This window comes from Chiloscyllium punctatum, chromosome 2 (genome assembly GCF_047496795.1).
Source record: "Chiloscyllium punctatum isolate Juve2018m chromosome 2, sChiPun1.3, whole genome shotgun sequence".
NCBI classification, from domain to species: Eukaryota; Metazoa; Chordata; class Chondrichthyes; order Orectolobiformes; family Hemiscylliidae; genus Chiloscyllium; species Chiloscyllium punctatum.
Genome location: NC_092740.1, coordinates 101,160,311 through 101,185,381, shown reverse-complemented (window position 1 = coordinate 101,185,381; position 25,071 = coordinate 101,160,311). Strand labels below are relative to the sequence as shown.

At 41.4% G+C, this 25,071-nt stretch overlaps 1 protein-coding gene across 2 annotated transcripts in view; it reads left to right on the top strand.

Moving 5' to 3' along the window:
• auh (AU RNA binding protein/enoyl-CoA hydratase) overlaps nucleotides 1-25,071 on the top strand; it is a 342,490-nt gene that overhangs the window by 227,520 nt on the left and 89,899 nt on the right. For both annotated transcript variants that reach the window (XM_072586802.1, XM_072586790.1), the window contains 2 exons: nucleotides 13,413-13,505; nucleotides 17,286-17,342. In XM_072586802.1, coding sequence (XP_072442903.1) covers nucleotides 13,413-13,505; nucleotides 17,286-17,342 — 150 coding nt within the window. The remainder of the gene's footprint in view (nucleotides 1-13,412; nucleotides 13,506-17,285; nucleotides 17,343-25,071) is intronic.

Below are 25,071 nucleotides of genomic sequence, written 5' to 3'. Positions count from 1 at the left end.
AATACCTGTTCAATACCTCAGGTACTTCCTCGCTTCCCATTATTAAATCACCCCTTTTATCCTCTAAAGGACCAATGTTTATCTGAGCTACTCTTTTTCTTTTTATATATTTATAGAAACTTTTGCTGTTTGTCTTTATATTCGAGTTTACTCTCATGATCTATGTTACTTTATAGCTTTTTTGTGGATTCCTGTTGACCATTAAAGTTTTTCCAATCTTCTAGTTTCCCACCAGTCTTTGCCATTTTGTATGCCTTATTAGATTATATTATATTAGATTAGATTAGATTACTTACAGTGTGGAAACAGGCCCTTCGGCCCAACAAGTCCACACTGCCCCGCCGAAGCATAACCCACCCATACTCCTACATTTACCCCTTACCTAACACTACGGGCAATTTAGCATGGCCAATTCACCTGACCTGCACATCTGTGGACTGTGGGAGGAAACCGGAGCACCCGGAGGAAACCCACGCAGACACGAGGAGAATGCGCAAACTCCACACAGTCAGTTGCCTGAGGCGGGAACTGAACCCGGGTCTCTGGCGCTGTGACACCCGGGTGGCGCCTTATCTTTCAATTTGAGAGCCTTCCTTATTTCCTTAGACATTCATGGCTGATTACCCTTTTTCCTGCAATCCTTCCTTTTCACTGGTATATACTTTTGCTGAGCTCTTTGAAAAATTGGTTTGAAATTCCTCCACTGTTCCTCAACTGTCCCACTATAAAGTCTTTGCTTCCAGTCTACTTTAGCCAACTCCTCCCTCATCCTATTGTAGTCTCCTTTGTTTAAGCACAGGACCCTGGTACTGGATTTTATCTTCTCACTTTCCACCTGTATTCTAAATTCAATAGACAATAGACAATAGGTGCAGGAGTAGGCCATTCTGCCCTTCGAGCCTGCACCATCTGTTTTCTCACTTTCCATTTGTATTCTAAATTCAACCATCTGTTTTCTCACTTTCTAACTGTATTCTAAATTCTATATTCTAAATGATTGCTTCTTCCAAGAGTATCCCAACTATGGGATGATTAATTATTCCTGTCTCATTACACAGGACCAGATCTCTTATAGCTTGCTCCCTGGGCAGTTCCATTATGTACTTTCAAGAAAACTGTTGTGGATACATTCAATGAACTCCACCTCAAAGCTTCATTAATTGACATGGTTCGAGCAATCGACATGGAGATTAAAAATCCCTCATGGTAATTGCTGTACCATTTTTATAGGCATTAGTTATTTCTTTGTTTATTGCCTGCCCCAATGTGATATTATTTGATGGCCTATAGACTACGCCTTCTTCTTAGAATTTCTAATTTCCACCCAAGTGGATTCAACCTTATTCCCCATAGAACCTACATCATCTCTCACCACTGCCCTGATGTCATCCTTGAATACCTGAGCTACCCCACCTCCCTTCCCTTTCTGACTTTCCTTCTGAATAGTCTAATACCCCGGATATTTAATTCCTAGTTGTGACCGTCCTGCAACCATGTCTCCATCATGGTTACTAAATCATATGCATTCATAATGATTTGTGCAGTTATCTCATCTTCCTTGCAATGAACATTCAGGTAAAGTGCCTTTATGCAAGTTTTTGTACCTTCTTTTTCAATTTTAACATCTCCATTAATAAGTCTTTCGTAGTCTTTGATGTAATTAAACCCTCCTGCAAACATGTTAATCTGCTGCTTTGTTTTTTATTTACCATTATACATCCTGTCGTTTTCCTCTTCCCTTACACAGGTGTGTAGAAGCAGGTTGAAAGCAAAGTTTAAGAGGCTTTTGGACAGTTACATGAACAGGCAGGGAATGGAAGGATATGGACCATGTACAGACAGATGGGGTTAGTTTAAAATGGCATCATGGCTGGTGCAGACATGTTGGGCCAAAGGGCTTGTACCTTTGTGTACTGCTCTACATCCTATATTCTCCAAACACCATTAGCACACTTCTGTAGACATTTCTCTAGAAGAGCTGTTTACTTACTTGAAATGTCTCCTAAATTATTTGAGATGTCTTCTCATCATCTTTATATAGCGTTCTGTATGCTTTGATGGTACTCTACTCAGTTAATGTAAGCTGTCGTCAATCTAAAGATTATCTCTTCACTTGATTGGTCAAGTTAAAATGTCTAATACTTGTAAAATAGCTCAATCCTATAATACATTTATTAGCTAAAATATAAATATCAAGTGCAGGTATAGGTAAAATATATTTGTAAAGATAAAAATAGGATAAAAATTAGTCTCTATTATCTTTGCAGGCTTGGCTTGCATGAAAATTTGTCTTACCAATGTGAAAGGGTTGTAAATTTGAAGTTAGAATTCAGCAACTGCAATGGCTTCTGCAGTTGAATTGTTGAAGATAGCTTGTACAGCTAGATAAACTGTATGACCGGGTATTGGAAGGTTTCCTGTTTCTCGCTAATTCTATGGTAATATGGTTTGTAAATTGCCTGCGTTCTTTCAACAGAATAGTTGATGATTTCTGAAACGCTTTCCTCATTATGCTGTCTTTGGCTGAGAATTCTCTCTTTGAATGCATCTCTCCGATGTCTTCCTGAAATGTCTATCCAAAATAGAGGCTAACAACCTGTCATAACATTTTTGAAAACATCCTTTTTAAAAAGGCAGATCAGCCAATTTTACAAAAAATATATAATTAATAGAAATGACCATTTTCAAGATGCTATTGTAAGATTTGAACTTGTGATTTCTTGTTAGCCTGATAACAGCCATTAGGTTTACAGGTTTTGTATATTAAGCCTATGGGTTAAACTGTACTTTTAGTACTTATACTTCTCACACAAATTAACCTCTTCTTGGTTCAAATTCTGTAGCTTGAATTTGGTAAGAGTGTTTTCAGATCATCATTTGAATGAAGGGAGGGTAGTAGGTTCCTTCCAAACAGACAAGGCTGAGGTGATCTGAGAAAGGTTTTTAAGTCATGAACTGTTTCACATAAAGAAAACAAACTACTTACAGTGACCAAAGGATCAACATTGAGGGAGCATTAATGTAAGGTGGTTGTCTTATAGAATGGGGGATACAGATTCAATTGTAGCCTTCAAAAGGGATCTTGATAAATACTTGAAAAGTAAATACTGCTAGATGATGCACTGGATTGCATATTGAAAAAGCTGGCACAGTTTTGATGGCCGAAGGTGTTCTTTTATACTGTAATGTTCTATTCATACCCTGAATATCTGAATACAAAGATGGTATGTCATATATTCAAGCAGTTCATGTCCAAAGTAATGAATCTGTATAAAGAGACCTGCATCTACACTTAGAGCAGAACAGATGCATTTCAAATTGTGATGATGCTCTGGTTTTCATGGTTATATTTTGTCCTGGTTTCTGTTAAGGGAGAAATTAAACAAGAGGTGTCGAGTAGTCTGAGGTGAGATAAACTACTTGTCAGGTCTTAGGTTTTTTTTGTTAAAAGTTGGAACAATAGAAACAGCCTGGATGGGCAAGGCAAGCTCTTCTAGGCCAGTCTTTTTTTCCATTTCTTATGTTTAGCTTTTGGCAGAAGCTGCTGGACTCTTTATTAAGTAAAGACTATTTCTCCCTCTCTCAATTACAGTCAAAAGCCGGGGGTTCTCATTCTAGGCTCTGGATTGTACCTGTTTCTTGAACTTTGTCTTTTTGGCCAAGGGCTATGTTTATGGGATGTTACCAAATTGGAATAGTTAATTCTTAATAGGTACCGTATCTATTAGTCTGTTAAGTTTTCCAATGGAGTTTTTATTCTAAGTTCTTCTTTCTTTTGTTGTATTTTAACTATAGTGTTTGAATGAATGCTTTGCTGAATGTCAAGTAGTTTGACTTGCCAAACTGTATCTGGGACACAGCACGTTACATTTGCCTTAAAAATAGGAAAAAGTTAGGGTGTAGGCTACCTTTGGAAATTATTTTGAAGGGTCTGGTCTGATCCATAGCCAAATAATAGGAATCCAGTATCTGCTGAAAGGAATGATTAATGATTCTAAGCTCTACAATATATAATGACCTCAAAATGCGTGTTTGGTAATCCTAATTAGGGTAGGTGAATTGGCCATGCTAAATTGCCTGTAGTGTTAGGTGATGGAGTAAATGTAGGGGAATGTGTCTGGGTGGGTTGCTCATTGGAGGGTCGGTGTGAACTTGTTGGGCCGAAGGGCCTGTTTCCACACTGTAAGTAAGTAATCTAATCTAATTCAAAACTTGCTTAGCGAGTTTGCTTGCTGAGCTGGAAGGTTCAGTTTCAGACTTTTTGTCATCATACTAGGTAACATCATCAATGAGCCTCTGGTCACTTGCTTTTTCTTCTATGTGGGCATGCTGTGTACTTGGTGTATTTTTGTATTTTCCATGGTTTTTTAAACATTTCTAGCATGTGCAATTTTGGTTTTAAATTGAGAGTCATCCATTAACATGCCCCAAGGATTGATAATTGTATTATTATATATATTTGCTCACTTCATTAAAATTTGTTCACTCTTAGACTTAGCTTGGATTTGATTAACAGATTTACATCAGAGAGCACGTTGCAGTCATTAACTTAACACTCTCAATTTTGAAATATTAGTTTAAGAAAAGAAATCCACGCTAACCTTTCATGGAGTCTTAGAGTCCTACAACTTAGAAACAGAGAGGGGATGGCATGGTGACTCAGTGGTTAGTACTGCTGCCTGACAATGCCTGGGACCCAGGATCAATTCCACCTTGGGGAACTGTATATGCTGTGTTTGTACATTCTCCCCATGTTTGCATAGCTGTCCTTTGGGTGCTTCAGTTTCCTCCCACAGTCCAAAGATGTGCAGGCTAGGTGGATTGGCCATGCTAAATTGCCCAAAGTCTTAGCGAGTTTTGAGAAGATTTGTAGCTCAGCTTGAGGTTCTGGATGTAAGTTTGCTCATTTGAGCCGGAAGGTTTGTTTTCAGACATTTTGTCACCATACTAGGTAACATCATAATTGAGCCTCCAATGGAGTGCTGGTGTTATATCCCACTTTCTATTTATGTGTTTATGTTTCCTTGGGTTGGTGATGTACATAGTATCCAAGGATATGCAGGGTAGGTGGATTAGCCAAAGGAAATGCAGGGTTGCAGGGATTTGGTTGGGGATGGTCCTGGGTGGGATGCTGTTCGGAGAGTCGGTGTGGACTCCATCAGCCGAATGGCCTGCTTCCATACTGTAGGAATTCTGTGGTTTTTAAACAGGCCCTTTGATCTGCCATGTCTATGCCAAACACCAAGATATTCTAATCCTATTTACCTGCACTTGGTCTATAGCTTCCTATGCCCTTGCATTTTAAGTGCTCATCCAGATGCTTGTTAAATGTTGGAAAATACCTTCCTCCACCGCCCTCTCAGACAGCATGTTCCATATTTCTTCTGCCTATGGGTGATAAAGGTTTTTCTCAGATCTCATCTAAACCACTTAGTCCTCACCTTAACTTTGTGCCCTTTGGTCTTAGACACGTCTACCGTGGAGAAAAGATTCTCTTGATTTATCCGAGCTATGCCTCTCAAAATTTTGCATGCCTCAATCAGATCACCCTTCAGCCTCCTCTGCACCCAGGAAAACAAGCCCACCATAGAACATAGAGCATAGAACATAGAAGAATACAGCGCAGTACAGGCCCTTCGGCCCTCGATGTTGCACCGATCAAAGCCCACCTAACCTACACTAACCCACTATCCTCCATATACCTATCCAATGCCCACTTAAATACCCATAAAGAGGGAGAGTCCACCACTGCTACTGGCAGGGTATTCCATGAACTTACGACTCGCTGAGTGAAGAACCTACCCCTAACATCAGTCCTATATCTACCCCCCCCCTTAATTTAAAGCTATGACCATATTCAGTCTCTCCACATAACTGAGATTTTCCAATACTAGCAACATCCTGGTGAATCTTCTCTGTACCCTTTCCAGTGCAATCACACCAGAACTACACACAATATTCCAGCTGTGGCTTAACCAAAGTTTGTAAAGTTATAACAAGACTTTGTTACTCCCATGCTCTATACCCCGGCTAACAAAGGCAAGCATCCTGAGTGTTTTCTGTATCACTCTAACTACCTGTGCTCACACATTCAGGGGTCAATGGATTTATAGACCAAGGTCCTCTTGTTCTGAAGTACTCCCTGGGGGCCTACCATTCATTCTACACCTCCATTCCCCACCAGGATGGTCTGAGAGTTCTCGGCTTCTTTCTGCACCAGAGGCCTGATCAATTCCCATCCACCACCACCCTCCTCTGTTTGGCTGACCTTATTGTCTTACTAAACAAATCCTCTTTTAATTCATGTCAATTCTGTCAAGTCAAAGGAATGGCTTTGGGCATCCGTATGGGTACCGTATGGGATCCATATGGCCTACCCTTTTATTGGGTATGTGCAGTAATCCTTGTTCTAATCCTATCTGGCCCCGTCCCACAACTGTGTTTTTTTCAGTAAATCAATGACTATCAGTGCCACTTCATGCTCCTGCCTGGACCTTGAAACATCTGTTCATTTTGTATGCAATTTCCACCCCTCTAACTTTCATTTGGTCTATCTCTGACAGTTCCCTTCCTTTCCTTAATCTGTCCGTCTCCATTTTGGGAAATAAACTGTCCACTGCCATCCACTGCAAAGCCACTGATTCTTATAGCTACCTTCACTACAGCTCGTCACACTCCACATCCTGTAACAATTATATTCCATTCTCCCAGTTCTTTTGCCTACGTCGTGTCTGTTCGGATGGTGCCACCTTTCAAAACAGCACAGCTGACACGGCTTCCTTCTTCCTTAACCATGTTTTCCTGCTCACTGATTGATAAGGTCCTAAATTGCATCCAATCCAACTTCTGTGCTTCTGCTCTTGCCCTTTCCGACCACTCTCAACAACGTGATTGGGTCCCCTTGTCCTCACTTTCCATCCCGCCAGCCTCCACTATTTTAGCCAACTCCATCAGAACGCTGCCACCAAACACATCTTCCCCTAACTTCCCCATATGTATTTTGTAGGGAACCATTCCCTGTGGGGCACCCTAGTCCATGCCTCAATGACCATCAACACCACCTCACCTGTCCATGGCACCTTTCTATGCAACTGCAGAAGGTTCAACACCTGCCCCTTCACCTCATCCCTGCTCACCATCCAAGGAACTAAACAATCTTTCCAGGTGGAGCAGCATTTCCTCTGTATCTCCCCCAATCTGGTCTGTTGCGTTCACTGCACCCAATATGGCCTACCCTACATTGAAGAAGCTAAATGCAGACTGGGTGCCTGCTTTGCAGATCACCTCCGGTCCATATGCAGTCATGATCCCAATCTTCCCAAAGCCGGTCATTTTAACACAGAATCCATTTGTCCGTCCTCGGCAAGCTGCCATGCTTCAGTGAATCACAGAGCAAACTGGAGGAACAACATCTCGTCTTCAGACTAGGTGCTTTACTACCTTCTAGACTTAATATTGAGTTCAACACCTTCAGACTGTGAACTAAGACCCATTTGTTCCCTTTTAGCTTTACTTGTTGCTTTCTCTGTCACCATGTCCTGTCTTTCCTCCCCCCACTCCAGTGGGGCCATCTGTTCTTTCCAGTTTGGTAGTTGGACTCACTATTTTTCTGTTTTTCTCACATTCCGATCACTGAATCCATTTATCAGCATCCTTTCTCTTCCAGCATTCCACCCCACACGATTGCATAAATACTACCCCCTCCAAACTTCACGTCAGCTCTGAAGAAGAATCATCTAGACTTGAAATGTTAGCTTGCTCTCTTCATGGATGCTGCCTGACCCATTGTGATTTCCAGCATTTTTTGTTTTCAGTACAGATTCCAGCATCTGCAGTCATTTGCTCCTGCATTGTACAAACTTTTCCCTGATTAGTCCTTCCAAGATGCATCAGTTCACACTTATTTGGCAATAAATTCCATTTACCATTGCTCTGCTCAATTTAATAGTTGGCCAATATCAGCCTGTAGTCTGAGATCATCATCCACGCTATCAGCAACGTCACCAATTCTCATGTCATCTACAAACGTCCTTCTACATTCACATCTAAGTCATTAATGTATTTAACAAACTGCAGTATAATTCCAGCAAAGTCCTGAAACCAGATGAAATTATATTAATGGCCTGTTATTTAATTAATTAATTATTTTATTTCTAATATATTTTACATTTTGGTTAAAGCTATTAGGTATCTTATCTGTCCTTTTCAATTCACTCAATGCCCATTAATGTTGCATATATTTATACAGAATATATTTCTTGATGATGAGACTATATGAATTTAATATAATCTACTGTTTCTATTTTCTCATTTGTATAGTGTGCATCTTTTCATTTATCTGTATTAAAAATGCAATTGCCACCTGTTAATCTTGATGCACAAAAAATGAAGTTCTTATGAATTTTCATGATATGCGGTGCCTCCTTTACAAACTTGGTGTTGAACATTTAATTTTCCTTATTCAGATAATTGGTATATACTTTTAAACCAAAACGTTTCTCAAGAATGACAACGCACTGTGGAAAATGTATTTCCAATTTTGAACATTTCCATTTGTAGATATCTTTTTTCCATTTTTTATTGAAGTTTCTTTTCATGGTAATAATAATACGTTATATTGCTTTTAGAATTGGGTCTTTAACCTATCATCTTTGCTGATATTCCAGTGTTTTCTAAAGAGAATATTGCATTGTCAAAGGTGCAACGTTTTCCATGTGGTGGGTAAAATGGTGCCTGTCCTAAAGCCCTTACTAACGAATCATGGCATTAGAGGTCACGTGTGTGACAAGCCACATTGTATAAAGTTATTTATTCAAACATTCCCAGTGTAAAAAAGTTTAAAATCACTCAACACCAGGTTATAGTCCACCAGGTTTATTTGGAAATAGAAGCATCATAGGCTGAGGGGTAACCATATAGAGGCTTATAAAATCATGAGAGGCATCGATAGAATAAATAGAGAAAGTTTTTTTCCCTGGGCTGGGGGTTGTCCAGAATTAGAGGGTATAGGTTTAAGGTGAGAGGGGAAAGTTATAAAAGGGACCTAAGGGGCAACTTTTTCATGCAGCGGGTGGTGCATGTACAGAATGAGCTGCCAGAGGAAGTGGTGAAGGCTGGTACAATTACAACATTTCAAAGGCATCTGGACAGGTATATGAATAGGAAGGGTTTATAGGGATACGGGCCAAGTGCTGGCAACTGGGACTAGATTAGGTTAGGATATCTGGTCGACATGGACAAGTGGGACTAAAGGGTCTGTTTCCGTGCTGTACGTCTCTATGACTATGACTCTATGATGCCGTCATTGTGGGAGATGCTGGTGTAGAGTTCCGAAACATCCATTTTGACGAGGAATGTTCCTGTTTCGACTGGTCCATGAGTGCTGAGTTTCTGTAAGAAATGTATAGTGTTGCAACTGAAACTGAGGGTCCCTTTAACCATGAGTTTTGGGATGCCCTTGATCTAGCCAGAGAGGTTCTCACACAGTGTCCCGTTGCCTGATAAGATGGGGCGTCCAGGTGTGTTGGTTTTATGTATCTTCAGAAGGCAGTAGAAGTCCCCTACGTAAGAGGTACGTGGGATGAATATGTGTAAGGCTCACTGAAGGAGTCGATCAAAAGTCTTGATTAATCTGTTTTGTTCACGGGTGTGCTCTTTGGTTGGATCGTTCGGTAGTTGCCTGTAGTCTTCCTGATTGTTCAATTGTCGGTACACTTCCTTACAGTCGTCTGCTTTATTCCAAATAACAATGGCTCCTTTGTCTGCTGGTTTGATGACAATGTTGCGATTGGTCTTGGGAACACGGATAGCATTGCGTTGTGATTGGGTGACATTTTGCTCTACCTTGTAGGTACAGTTGATGAATTAAGCGTTCTCACGCATTTCCTGACGGTTTGAGCATACATGTCACGCCCAGGGCAGCGGCCCTCTGGATTGACTCCTCCTTTTGTTGCTGTATTATGAATCTCTCTGACAACTGTTCCGGTTCATTGGTTGTCTCATTGGGCTCACTGGTGACAGCTTGGAAGAATTCCTGGAGTCTTATTTATCTCATGAATTCCTATGTGTCTGCCACAAGACCAATGGGGTCCATTTTGGTGGTGGGGCAGAAATTGAGCCCTTGGCCGAGAACTTCAATCTCTTCCAGTTAAAGGGTGTGATCCAATAAGTTGACGATTGATTTCCCTGTGGTGGTACCATTTTCAACTGTAGTGCCGGGGAGACTTGGCTACTGCTAGTGATTATGGCAAGTTTCTCCAGTTTCTTGTTCTCGGTGTGCATGTAGGTGGTTCTATCGCATAGTCTGCTTGGCAGTGTCTCTTAACTGTACTGCTGTATTTTGAATGCAAGCTGAAAACATGGACTCTATCTTGACTTGAAGGTTATGGCACCTGATGTAGAGTTGGTGTACAAGATATTTGAGGAGTTTGTGAGAGGTGTGATGGCAAAGTCTCTCAGCATAGTCTGTGTTGTAGGTCAATTTGAGTGGGTTCGTGACCCATAGCTTTTTTGAGATCTTTCTTGCTTTCTTGCATTTCTGCAGAAACTTGATGTCTGTGTCGATATGCGTGATCTTCTTCGAGATCCTCTCCACTTTGAACCGGCAGTTGGTGGTGTTGCTGGTAGCCAGTATTTAAAAAAATGTAAAATTTGTCCACACACTATCATTTGCAAGTTACTCCATGAAGGAACTGGTCACTCATGAGCTAAAAGCTGAGGCTCATTTGATTGGTGCTGACAAAGGAACTGTATTAAAGAAGCAATTTACTGCTGAGAGCCAAACCTTGCCTTTGCTACCACCCTCACATCCTCTCCCACAACTCCCACTCGTCTTCACTCATCTATGGTCTGGGATCTCACTGACCATGGTCTGCTAGGTGGTTGCATTGCTAGCTGCTGCCACTGCTTTCATCACGTTGCTGTCTGAAGTACCCACCTCCTATCCCCTGATTGACCAGAAATTGTCAGAGCAGGGTGGAAGGGCGGAAAGTAATGGGGGAGTGATTTCTGTCATCATATTTCTTTGTTCCAGGGAAGCCCACTTCTGGCCATTTAACTGTCGGCTTTATAGAAACAAAAGCAGAAGTTGCTGGAAAAGCTAAGCAGTTCTGGCAGCATCTGTGAAGAGAAATCAAAGTTAATATTTCGGGTCCAGTGATCCATCCTTAGAACTTCTGTTTTTGTTTCTGATTTACAACATCTGCAGTTATTTTGGTTTTTATTTTGTCAGTTTTATAGTTAATTTGGCAGGCCTTCCCTGAAGAGGCACCCTGAGGTGTCATCAACTTTCTAACTAGTGGGCAACTGCTTTGCCCCTGAGATGGGATTGACAATGTTGTTATGCGTGTTAGTTGGATTCAGGAATGATGCGGCATTGCTATTGCGAATCATAGAATCCCTACAGTGCAGGCCATTTGGCCCACCAAATCCACACTGAACCTCCAAAGAGCATTTCACCAGGCTCAACTCCCTACCCTATCCTTGTAGCCCTACATTTCCCATGGCCAATCCACCTAATCTGTACATCTTTGGATTGTGTGAGGAAACCGGAGTATCTGGACAAAACCCATGCAGACACAGGGAGAGCGTGCCAACTACACACATTCACCCGAGGCTGAAATCAAAGGGTCCCTTGTGCTGAAAGGTATTGTTGCTAACCACTGAGCCACCTTGCCACCCTGGTGTTGTAATTGTTGTTCAATTGTTGGCCCTTTTGTGAGGGAACAATTGACCGATAGGCATAATCTGTTTTCAGTTTTTAACTCTGTGAAGGGGAAGTTTCTCCATTGCACATAGATGTCTGTAGTTGTGACAATAGATCTAGTAATTTACATGCACCATATGTGAATGGGGTGGGAACATCTCTACGTAGGTCCCACGTTGCTGAGTGGATTGATTTCAGTTGAGTGTGTTGAATGTTTGAACTCTGACTAGATCTCCAATTCTTCATTCTGGCAACAAAATGACAGTGATAAAAATGAACTATGGCTTTCAGTCATTTCATTTCAATCTCATAACTCAGTCCTCTTTCTATTTCTGGCTCTGATAAAATTATAGTTATTGGAAGAATAAATTATTGGAAGAATCTAGTTGTAGAATGACTAATTATTGGACTGACTACTTTGCATTCCTTCAATTTTTTCCATTCTAAGGTTGCGTTGTACACGTCAAAGTAATTTTCACATTTGCCTCAGAATTCCAATTAACTGGGCAGTGTGGAGTAGTCACTGGACATCTGCATTTCCCAGGTTTTCATGAAGAATCTAAATTTTTCATTCATAAATTTAAGGCATTATTGCTCATTATAGTTTTGCTTAGAAATTTTTCAAAGTATTGCACAAAAATTGCAACTCATGGCCTGCCTGCCAGCCATTCTAACCTTTCCCATTTTAAGAAGGACAATGGATGTGGTGGATAGCTCACTTGTGCTTTGGCCTATTGAAGACCTCAAGGGGCCACTTAAATGCCTTTACTGCCTCAGCTGCCATGTTCCCTGCAACAGAACGAGGCCCATACCATGTGGGAAGTCTGTGAGCTTCATCTGTGTGGGCTGGAGTTGAGCTTGAGGGAGAGCCATTTTTGCGGATCTGCTGTGCCAATATGGGTTACCCCCTAAATTTATAGCTATCTTTAACTCTTATCCCACCACTACCTCTCAAACCTGGCCCCTTTTGAACCCCTCACTGGGCCCTACCACCCAAGTCCCAGTGATACTCAGACTTAACATTCAATGCAGTCTTGGTTAATTGCTGATCTTCAAGTACTGGCTCAAATTTTAGCTGTGGTCACTTCTCAAATGTGAAACTTTTCACATAGAACTTTAGACTATCCAATTAGCTGGCAGCTCTCTGTGGAAGGAAATCCACCTCAAAAAGCCAATTAACACCTTGTCAAATGCTAATTGGCTGTGCATTATCTAACATTGATGGGGAAATTATGGTCCCTGCTAGATGGTGGGGTGGGAGTCCTGGTCATCTAAAAAATTTTGCACTATGTGAGAATCAATCATCAAAGCGAGAGCTCAGGTTTATTGCCTGAAAAGATACAGGCAGTCTTGTTGTAGATAACTGTGCTTATACATAAATCAACACCTTGGTTATTGTTAAAATAATCATACTGTATTATGGCTTCTGTGTTCATGAATTGAAGCTGTTGGGTGAAAGGTTTAATGTTACTTGTAATGCTACTTCTGTACTACAGCTTCAATGGTTTCCATTTCAATGGGATTAGATTCCAGATTTTTTGGCTCAGATAAGATTTTTAACCACTGCACCTTGACATAAGAAATAGAGGAATTTAATTATTTGAATTTTTGAAAATGTGTGTGTACAAATTGAAACAAAGCTAATTTGTTTTGAAAGGAATATTACTTCTAGCATTACAATTTTTATTAGAAAATTCTTTGTGTGCAGGTAACCTCCCAATGCCCACAATTGCTGTTCTTGATGGAGCTGCCTTAGGAGGGGGCCTAGAAATGGCTCTGGCTTGTGACATTCGTGTGGCTGGTAAGAGACAATTCTATTAAATGTTTAGTGAAATCACATGGGAAATAGTCTGTTAGGTTCCCTCCAGACTTTTGCTCTCTAATTTTTCTTGATGTTGTGAGGTAATGCACTTAGGAAGTCTGATGCCTTGGCAATGTGCAATTTTACACATGCGTGTTGTAGACTGGAGGTATGGTTAGCGATGGTAGAGGCTCTGATTTCCTTTTCCATCACATAGTTGACCAAGAATGTTGTACCACCTGTCATTACTGTGTGTTGATGGGATTTTCAGGTTGTTACTTAATTTGCTCGTCCACAGAATGCACCTTTTTGACCATCAACTCTTTGAATGGGTTTAGATTCCAGAGCTTCTGGCTCAAGGTAAGAACGTTATCCACTGCGCCTCAAAATGCGAAGTAAAAGTATATAATTATTTGATTTTTTTGTTGTGTTCAAATGATAATTGTTAAATAATTTCAGCCTGTGTCATTAAGCTATTTGTACACTAAATCACTATGATAGGGATTCTAGATTGCAATGTTTATCGCTTTTCTACCACAACTCTGAATCATTCACAACTCCTCAGATACTGAAGCTGTCCATTGTCCAGATGTAGGAAGACCTAGACAACATTCAGGCTTTGGCTAATGAGTGACAAGTGACATTTGAGTCACTGAAGTGTTAGCAGTGACCACCTCCAACAAGAAAGAACCATTTCCTCATGACATTCAACAGCATTGTCATCACCATATCCCCCATCATCAGCATCCAGGGGATGAGCATTGACCAGAAACTTAATGTGATTAGCCAAATAAGTAATGGCTATGGGAGAAGATCAGAGGCTGAAAATCTTGCAGCAAGTGACTCATTCTCTGACTCAAAGCCTGTCCAAAAGGCTACAATGCACAACTCAAGACTGTCATGGAATAACTCTTTTTACTGTCATGAATGTCATGCCGATGATAAGAAGCCATCTGTGACAAAGACATCCAGCCAAAGAATGTGTGACCCTCAACACACAATCAGTGTTTACTATCTACAAGATCTGCTGCACCAACTTGCCAAGCATTCTTTGACAGTACCTTTCAAACCCATGGCCTCTATCACTAGGTAGGACAAAGTTGCAGTCACACCAGAATATCACTTCATGCAAGTTTCCTTCCAATCTACACAGCATTCTAAGGCCATTCCTTGACTGTTGTGACAAAAATATCGAACTCCCTTCTCAATACCAACCATAGAAATAGCCAGATAATTTTTGAAGATAATATGATGTAGATGATAAGAAATCTCAGGCTTGTAACAAGAAAAAAGAAAATGGCTCCGATATTATCTTGTATTCACTTCCCTATTTGCCTAAGAAGTCTGGAAAGCAAATAAAATGTGTGGAAGAAGTGAAAATATTTGAAACGTGAATGCCAAGATGTGTGCTTAAAAGTCCATGTGCAGACTATAAGACACTTAAACAATGGATCTGAGCCAAAAGCAACTAAAGATTTTTTCATAATGGGCAAATAGAGAACAATAGAAGGAGGAGTCTGCCTAGTGATTATTGGATGATGGATATCACAGAACATTTGCAGATGAGACGTGAGGATGGTACACTTCACAGATTTCCAGTTAGGAGTAGCTACAAGTAGAATAGGGAGTAAGCTGTATTTTTGCAACTTTATTTTTAGAATTAGGGTACCATAAATTTTTGTCACCCCTGGTTGAGCACTTTGGGAAAGTAGAGCTCCTCTTCCTTAGGGTCTAAACTGTTTCCATACCATGTTAATTTCTTTGTTAAATGTTGAAGTCGTCACAGACATACCAGACCATAGGGCTGCCTTCAGGAGTGATGAAGGACTTATGCCAGAAACATCGACTCTCCTGCTCCTGAGGTGCTGCCTGACCTCTGCTTTTCCAGCACAGCACTTTTCGACTCTGATCTCCAACATCTGCAGTCCTTACTTTCTGTCTTTCCAGTTGAATCCGTAGTACATGGCACACATAACTATTTGGCCATAAATTATTATCACATTTCCTGTCTTCAACAGCTTTAACTAATTTGTCAGTGTTCAAGAGGGAGTTATTACTAGCAACAAAAATGGAAGTTTCTGGAAAAGCTCAGCAGGTCTGACAGCCTCTATGGAGAGAAATCAGAGTTGACTATTTGGGTCCAGTGACCATTCCTCAGAACATTCTGTGGAAGAGTCATCGGACCTGAAACATTAGCTCTGATGCTGCCAGACCTGCAGGCCTTTTCCAGCAGCTTCTGTTTTTGTTTCTGATTTACAGCTTCTGCCATTCTTTCAGTTTTCAGTTGTTATTGCAAGTGGGGAAGGCCTTGAATGTGTCTTGAAAGTTAACTTCTCTAAAGGTGATGTGTGGTCATTAGTTCTTCTTTTATTCGTTCAAGGGATGTAGGCCAGCATTTATCGTCTATCCTAGTTGCCTTTAAGAAGGTGGTGCTGAGCTAACATCTTGAATTGCTGCAGTCCATGTGCTGTAGGTAGACTCACAATGTTGTTCGAGAGGGAGTTCTAGAATTCTGACCCAGTGACAAAATCCCTCCCTGATAATATTGCTGTATAATCCCAATTTGGACGTGGGTGGAGAATACAAATGGAGCTGTTGAATTAGTCAGCTAAATATTCTAGCAGGTATTTAAGTAGTGTTTTAATGAAATATCCTTAATTTTACGGCTAGCAGATCTATTCCCCAAGCTGTCAGCAACATGCCAGAATATGAAGGGCAATGTCCAACACAGATACCTTTTTTCAGTTTATTTTTGTTCATGGGATGTGGGCATTGCTGTCTGGCCCATCCCTATTTGCTTATGGATAGTTAAGGGTTAACACAGTTGCTGTGAATTGGAGTCACATGTAGGCCAGGACATGTGAGAACAGATGTTTTTCTTTTTTAAAGGACGTTATTGAACCAGAAAGGTTTTTACAACAATCCACAGTGGTTGCATGATCACTATTAAGCTAGCATTTTATTCCATATTTTTATTGAATGCATATTTTATCACCTGCCATGGTGTAATTTGATCCACATCCCCAGAATTTTACATGGGGTACTAGCTTACTAGTCCAGTGGTATTATCACTATGCCATTGTTTTCTCTGAAACTGATAGGGTTTGATCATTTATTCTTGGAGTTCTAGCCATGGCTAGGTCAGAGGCTGCTGATCATGGCACTTCTCAGAAAGTGCTTTCTATGGCTAACAGTTTGAAGTTGCTTCATCTACCTTCTACATTACTGACTTTCAGCTCCACTTCAAATTTGTGAAAATTTTAAATCAATACTCCACGTTCAGCCTTCTGTTGCTGATTTCATCAAAGCCTTTCATACTTTTAAAATTTATACTAAATCTTTTAATCCAATATATTATTGTTTGTATTGAAGTGTAGCAAGACCTTCCTAATTTGTAAATTGATTCGCTGTGAGCTGCACATGCATCCATTCAAACATGATGTAATTTTGTACACTGGCAAGAGTATTTAGTCTTGAGTGGAAAATAGTTCTAGTTTAACTTTAAATCAAATGAGAATGGTTCAGTAATACGGTTATTATATTTTTTGTAGTGTAAGGGTAGCCCATACATATAATTATTCATCCATAAATTGTGATCATATTTCTTATCCTAATATTTAGTATATGGTTTTTCAGAACATCAATACTAATATAATTGTTGGAGCACCCAAAAGGTTGAAAAATGAAGGTCCTACAAGTGAACACTTTCTAAATAGCACTAAAAGTTCAGTGTGTAAACCAAGTCTCTGATCAATGTCTACTTCTGTTCTTTACTTACAGCTACCTCTGCAAAAATGGGACTTGTTGAAACAAAATTGGCGATCATTCCAGGTGCAGGTACGGACTCATACAATTTGTCTTGTTTCCCAGATTATGTTCTAATTAAATACATGTAACACAGTGTGGAACTGTTTGAGTTTTTAGTTGCTGCAATGTTGAATTTCTACTTGTTTCTTTCATGAATGAAAACAAACACAACTCGTATACTTTCTTCTAGGTGCTGTTGGCAAAACTTATTGCTCATGTTCATTTGAGTATGTTTGAGGTCAGGAATTTGGCAGTAGGCAATAATGTACAAGCCACTGGGACAACAGCAATAAATAGGTATTCAGACTAGCACCTAGAGAATAGGATAAAACCAGTATGACCTGAAGAGGGTGTAAAAACAATGACTGTAGATGCTGGAAATCAGATTCTGGATTAGTGGTGCTGAAAGAGCACAGCAGTTCAGGCAGCATCCAAGTAGCTTTGAAATCGACGTTTTGGGCAAAAGCCCTTCATCAGGAATAAAGGCAGTGAGCCTGAAGCGTGGAGAGATAAGCTAGAGGAGGGTGGGGGTGGGGAGAAAGTAGCATAGAGTACAATGGGTGAGTGGGGGAGGGGATGGAGGTGATAGGTCAAGGAGGAGAGGGTGGAGTGGATAGGTGGAAAAGAAGATAGGCAGGTAGGACAAGTCCGGACAAGTCATGGAGACAGTTACTGAGCTGGAAGTTTAGAACTAGGGTGAGGTGGGGGAAGGGGAAATGAGGAAACTGTGTTGAAGTCCACATTGATGCCCTGGGGTTGAAGTGTTCCGAGGCGGAAGACGAGGCGTTCTTCCTCCAGGTGTCTGGTGGTGAGGGAGCGGCAGTGAAGGAGGCCCAGGACCTCCATGTCCTCGGCAGAGTGGGAGGGGGAGTTGAAATGTTGGGCCACGGGGCGGTGTGGTTGATTGGTGCGGGTGTCTCGGAGATGTTCCCTAAAGCTCTCTGCTAGGAGGTGCCCAGTCTCCCCAATGTAGAGGAGACCGCATCGGGAGCAACGGATACAATAAATGATATTAGTGGATGTGCAAGTAAAACTTTGGCTGTGGAAGGCTCCTTTAGGGCCTTGGATAGAGGTGAGGGAGGAGGTGTGGGCACAGGTTTTACAGTTCCTGTGGTGGCAGGGGAAAGTGCCAGGATTGGAGGGTGGGTTGTTTGGGGGCGTGGACCTGACCAGGTAGTCACGGAGGGAACGGTCTTTGCGGAAGGCAGAAAGGGGTGAGGGAAATATATCCCTGGTAGTGGGGTCTGTTTGGAGGTGGCGGAAATGTCAGCGGATGATTTGGTTTATGCTTAAGCTAGAGGAGGGTGGGGGTGGGGAGTAAGCTAGAGGAGGGTGGGGGTGGGGAGTAAGCTAGAGGAGAGTGGGGGTGGGGAGGTAGACAATTTGTCCTGGGTAGTGTTGCTGAACAAAGAGACCTTAGAGTGCAGGTTCATAGTTCCTTGAAAGTGGAGTTGCAGTTAGATAGGATAGTGAAGAAAGTGTTTGGAATGCTTTCCTTTATTGGTCAGAACATTCAGTGTAGGTGTTGGGAGGTCATGTTGCGGCTGAACAGAACATTGGTTTGGCCACTTTTGGAATATTGTGTGCAATTCTGGTCTCCCTCCTATTGGAAGGATATTGTGAAACTTGAAAGGATTCAGAAAGGATTTTGCCAGGGTTGGAGGATTTGAGCTTCAGAGAGAGGCTGAATAGGCTGAGGCTGTTTTCTCTGGAGCATCGGAGGCTGAGGGGTGACCTTTTCAAGGTTTATAAAATCATGAGGGACATGGATAGGGTAAATAGACTTGGTCTTTTCCCTGGGCTGGGGGAGTCCAGACCTAGAGGGCATAGCCATAGGTTGAGAGAGGAAGAATTGAAAAGGGTCTTAAGGGCCAACCTTTTCACACAGAGGACGGTGCATATATGGAATGAGTTGCCAGAGGGTGATAGAGGCTGGTACAATTACAACATTTAAAAGGTATCTGGAGGAGTATCTGTGTAGGAAGGATATAGAGGGATGTGGACTGAGTACTGGCAAATGGGACTAGATTAGGTTAGGATATCTGGTCAGCATGGACGAGTTGAACCGAACGGTTTGTTTCCGTGTTGTACATCTCTATTACTTTGTCACTCTATAATAATCTGATTGGGAAAGGTGGCTTGAAATCGTGAGGTGAGTGAGTGTACCAGTGTAATCTGATGGGGAATGATTATCAGTATCATTTACTACGGCCCATGTAGAAAGAAAGTGAGCTTGGACTTGAGCAATGGTAAAAACCGTTCTTTCCACGACTACGTTGTCAGGTCCACGCCCCCTAAAAACCCACCCTCCCCTCCCGGCACATTCCCCGCCACCGAAGGAATTGCAAAACCTGCCCCCCCCCCCCCCCCCCAAACCTCTTCCATATCCATCAAAGTCTCATTTGCACTTCAATACATGTCATTTACTGTATCTGTTGCTCCCGATGCAGCCTCCTCTACATTAGGGACACAGGACGTCCACTTGCAGAGCGCTTCAGAGAACATCTCCGGGACACCTGCACCAATCAACCCCACTGGCCTGTGACTGAACACTTTAACTCCCCTTCCCACTCTACCAAGGACATGCAGTCCTGGGCCTCCTCCATTGTCACTCCCTTACCATCCAACGCTTGGAGGAAGAACACCTCATCTTCTGCCTGGGACCCTCCAACCCAATGGCATCAATGTGGATTTCACCAGTTTCTGCATTTCCCCACCTTATCCAGTTCCAACCTTCTAGCTCAGCACCGTCCTCATGATCTGTCCCATCTGTCCATCTTCCTTCCCACCTATCTGCTCCACCCTCCCCTCCAACTTATCACCTTTACCCCCACTTCCACCCACCTACTGCACTCTCAGCTACCTGCCCGCCAGCCCCACCCACCCCTCCTATTTATCTCTCCATCCCTCATTCCTGATGAAGGGCTTTTGCCTGAAATGCCGATTTTCCTCAGATGCTGCCTGACCTGCTGTGCTTTTCCAGCACCACACACTCGACTCTAATCTCCAGCATCTGCAATATTCACTTTTGCCAAAGGAGTAGGGAGACAGCACCTGTTTCGACTGGAAACAAAGAAAACAAGAGAAGAATACCAGCATAAGCTGAGTAGGAGAAGAACAGCATCAGTAAGAAATTGTGCAAGAGGAGCTGGGGATGGGTCAGGTTAAGAGTATCAGTTTGGCTTTGTAGTGAGGAGAGTGAAATACACTTCAAATACTAATATGACAATGTTATAAAGAATTTTAACTGATTTGTTAACACAGAGATAGATGGAGGGACAGGTAGCATTGAGACAGCAGGGAGGCTGCAGAAGGACTTGGATAGATTAGAAGAGTTGGCAAGGAAGTGGCTGATGGAGTATAATGTGGGTAAGTGTGAGGTGATGACTTTAGTAGGATGAATAGAGGCATGGACTATTTTCTATTTGGGGAGAAAATTCGGAAGTCTGAAGTGCAAAGACACTTGGAAGTTCTAATCCAGGATTCTCTCAAGGTAAACTTGCAGGTTGAATCAGTAATTAGGAAGGCAAATGCAATAATGGCATTTATTTTGTGAGGACTTGAACATAAAAGCAGGGATGTACTTCTGAGGTTCCATAAGGTTCAGACCACATTTGGAGTATTGTGTGTAGTCTTGGGCCCCATATCTCATTCCTGATGAAGGGCGTATGCCCGAAATGTTGATTCTCCTGCTCCTCGGATGCTGCCTGACCGGCTGTGCTTTTCCATCACCACACCCTTTGACTCTGATCTTCAGCATCTACAGTCCTCACTTTCCCCATAACTCAGGAAGGATGTGCTGGCTCTGGAGTGTGTTCAGAGGAAGTTCCTGAGAATTGAAAAGCTTAACCTATGAGAAAATTTTGAGGACTCTGGGTTTATACTCGATGGAGTTTAGAAGGATGAGGGTGGATCTAATTGAAACATACAGAATATTGAATAGCCTGGACAGTGTAGATGCTAGGAAGGTGTCTCCATTGGTAGGAGAGACTAGGGCCTGAGGGCATAGCCATAAAGTAAAGGGTAGACCTTATGAAACGGAGTTAAGGAGAAACTTCTTCAGCCAGAGAGTGGTGAATCTATGGAATTCACTGCCACAAAAGGCTATGGGGGCCAGGTCATTGAGTATATTTAAGACTGAGGTAGATAGGTTCTTGAGTATCAAGGGGATCATGGGTTACAGGGAGAAAGTGGGAGAATGGGGTTTGAGAAACTTACCAGCAATGATTAAATGGTGGAGCAGACTCAATGGGCTGAATGGCCTAATTTCTGCTCCGATTGTCTTATGGTCTCATGATCTTTATAGGTAATGCATGGTCAGGTCTTAGATTGTTTTTGATCACCTGATCACCAAATTGAATTTGACCAGACTATTTTAACAACAAAAATGTAAATGCATAATCTGAATAGCCTGAAATTACTCCACACGAAATTAAAATCTCAGCAAATTCTACTTTGATTTTCCTTTGTAGAATTTTAAGCGTGCATTGTGTTTGCTATACCTTAAACACTTACTGAATGTGTTAGCGGTTGTAAAAGTAACTACTACATTGAAGTTTCATGCTACTGTTTCTCTCTAAGTAACAGCTAGGGATAACTGCCAAATTAGTAAGTCATTCTTTCAATCACTTAGTTAATATATCCCCATGTGGAAGATCTATAATGTGAGAGAGCCTTGCAATCATACAGTCTATCTGGCTTCCCTTAAATTGCTGCCAAGAAATATTCCCTGTTATTGTTCTGCTTATGAATAGAAAGAGGTTCTAGTCCCCATGTACAGCTGGTCTGTGACCTCAGCATTGAATCATGAAGTGCATGCTGATTACTCTAGCAGTTGCCATGATTTGTCCATTTTTGACAATCCATTGTGTCACCATTACTTCAATTGCCAGGAAAACTGGATGGACAGCTGTTGGGAAATTATTACAAATCACTGAAATCTTGACTGTTTACGCAATTGAAAAATGGTGGCCAACAGCTGGTAACCGATAGAATGAGGTGTCCAATGTCAGCATTATTTTGATGGACCAGAAAGTAACTTGAAGTAAAGGTTTAAGTGACTTCGTAGACAGGAGAAAGTTAAATCCAATCTGACTAAGTTGTCAAATTTATTATTGCATGTTGCACATTTTTGCTTATTAAAAAGGCCTTGCCATAGAACAAGTGAGGGAAGATGGGCGGCCCCAACTACTGGCATAACAGTGGTTAGGATTTGAATCTCCAACTCAGGGACAAATGGCATTCCTAACATGAGGAAAGGTCATAAGGAAACATCTAAGGATGAATATTTCATTAAATACCTGCATCATAGAATTACAAAAGTAATCGTGTCATGCTCGATGCCCTTGACACCAGCATTTTCTCCACTGCGCCCAGTAGTGTTCATAGGTTTTGTCATTGTGCTTCCCCTAAGTAAAGGTATATGATAAATAAATACAAACTGTGTTTCTTTTAAACATTTATCCAACTGGAGGAGGAAGTGAAGTTGGCATTAGATAGATGCTCCTACACCTACAAATGCCACTTCCATTGATGTGCTAGTTACCTGGACTTGTTTTCCCAGGATTACTTTTATTATTAGTTGTATATTTGCAATAACTGGGTTATAGGAATGTGATTTTTCTCTGAGAGACATCTCCATGTATGTCAGCTCCTGCTATTCATTTGGTGTGGGGCTGTTAGTATGGTCAAAGATGCATGTGGGTGCAGATTGATTGTCTTCAATGTTATGGTTGAAGAATTGTATGATCTGGTTCTGCACCATGATGAATATAGAGAAGATGGACTGCTGTAACTTAGCATCCAAAGGCTCTAACAGCACCATTTGTGGCATTTTTTGAAGAAAATTATGGCTGAAGATTGAAATCTTAGGAAAAAGACATCCACTGTAGAGGGACATGGAATGGCCATGCTTGTCAAGATAATTTACAGATTATCAAATAGTCTTGCAGCATTACATAGTTACAGATGATAGAGTTATTCACAGCACAGAGGGCAGCCATTGAGTCCATGCTAGCTGTCTGTTGAACAAGCCTGCCATTTTATATAGTCCTGAACAATGTCTTATTTCTTCCAAATGCCCATCTGATTTCCTATCAAAATCGTTAATCATCTCTACTTGCATCACTTTTACAAGGGCAGTTAGGGTTGTGTCAACAACTCCCATGTTCTATGAAAGAACAATTAAACAATAGCTGCTTGTTTTTAAAAAATTTTCTTCCTCTCCACAGTTGATGCCCAACCTGCTGAGTTTTCTCAGCAATTTCTGTTTTTGTTTCCTTTTAAAGTTTGTTTTCTTTGCCTTCATTGAACATAACACTAACCTGGATCTCACAAAAAGATTACGTAATTTGTCTTCTATGAATCTATGTATCCATAATCTTATGCAGACATGGTACAAGTATAATGTATATAAACTTAACATATCTTTTATTTAATCCATGAGCAAGTTTCTGTGCCATGAGGGAGATTTGCCACAATATATAAATGGGCAACTGCATAAACAAATGCTGTGATTTTCAAAACAATGCTATCTTTTTGGAAGGCTGTTACTTTTATAGGTTAAAAGTTAATTTAATTTCTGGAACGATTTTGTTTCCTGTTATTTGTCTTTTTGCTTCTATTGCTGCAGGCTATTTCGTAAGAGTCCAGAAATGTTTGCAAATATGTTTTTAAGGCTACTATCAATACTGTTCTGTAAATGTCTGATCATAAATGTGATCATAAATCATAAATAATTTTTTCCCTGGCTATCCTCCTTCATTAGGACAATGTTTTTTTTTCATTGTAGGGAATGGGCATCTCAAGCTGGGTCAACACTTATTGCCCATCCCTTATTTCCTTGAGAAAGTGGCGATAATCTACCTCCTTGAACTGCTGCAGTTCACTTAATATAGGTAACCCCTACTAGGGAAGGAGTTCCAGGATTTTGACTCAGCTGTTGCTTCGTATTATATTAAATAACCTGTTTCAGAACTAAAATGAAAACAGAACCAAGGACATATTCAGTATGTCAACCAGCCACACTGAATAGAAAAACAGAAACAGTAGGCTGGATTTCGTCACTGGCATCAACGCAAAGACAGGACTAAATAGAGTTTCCATGTGTACAATTGTACCGGTGGGTTGGCTCATAAGCTTTACAGAAGATCCTGCTGTGTGGTTGAAGATGGTGGACAGGCTTCTGAAGCTGCTGGCCCAATTAGAGGTCTCTTAGGTTTTGAAGCTTTGAAAGCATCACCAAGAGAGGTGGACACTGTGTCTGGTCAGAGAATTCTGGTGAATCTCAGGGTGAGGCACCTCATACTGGACAGTACAAATTAACATTAAGGATAACTGAGGGGAAGCCTCTCTGATGGAATCATTGAGTCGCAGGGAGAAAACCCCCATGAAGCTTATGGCCTCCGAGCAGGGATTCACTACTTTGTGGGCAAAATGTCAATATCCTATAAAATTGCACTTAATAGGGCTTTAATTATGTAGATCAGCTGCCTGGGCAGATGATCCGGCCTGGAAACCTCTCCATCAGCTGGACTGCATGAACATGAGCTCGCTACCATTTCCACTTTTGTTCAGGCTACCTGAGATCTAGTAAAATTCTGTCCAGCATAGTTGTCTGTTCATTCAAGAGATGTGAGTATTGCCGCTATGGCTACACCTATTACGCTTCTCTAATTGCCTTCATGATGGTGATGGTGAGCCACTGCATCCGTGTGGTGTATTAGATCAACACAACTGAGCGCCTTCACTTTTCTAGGCA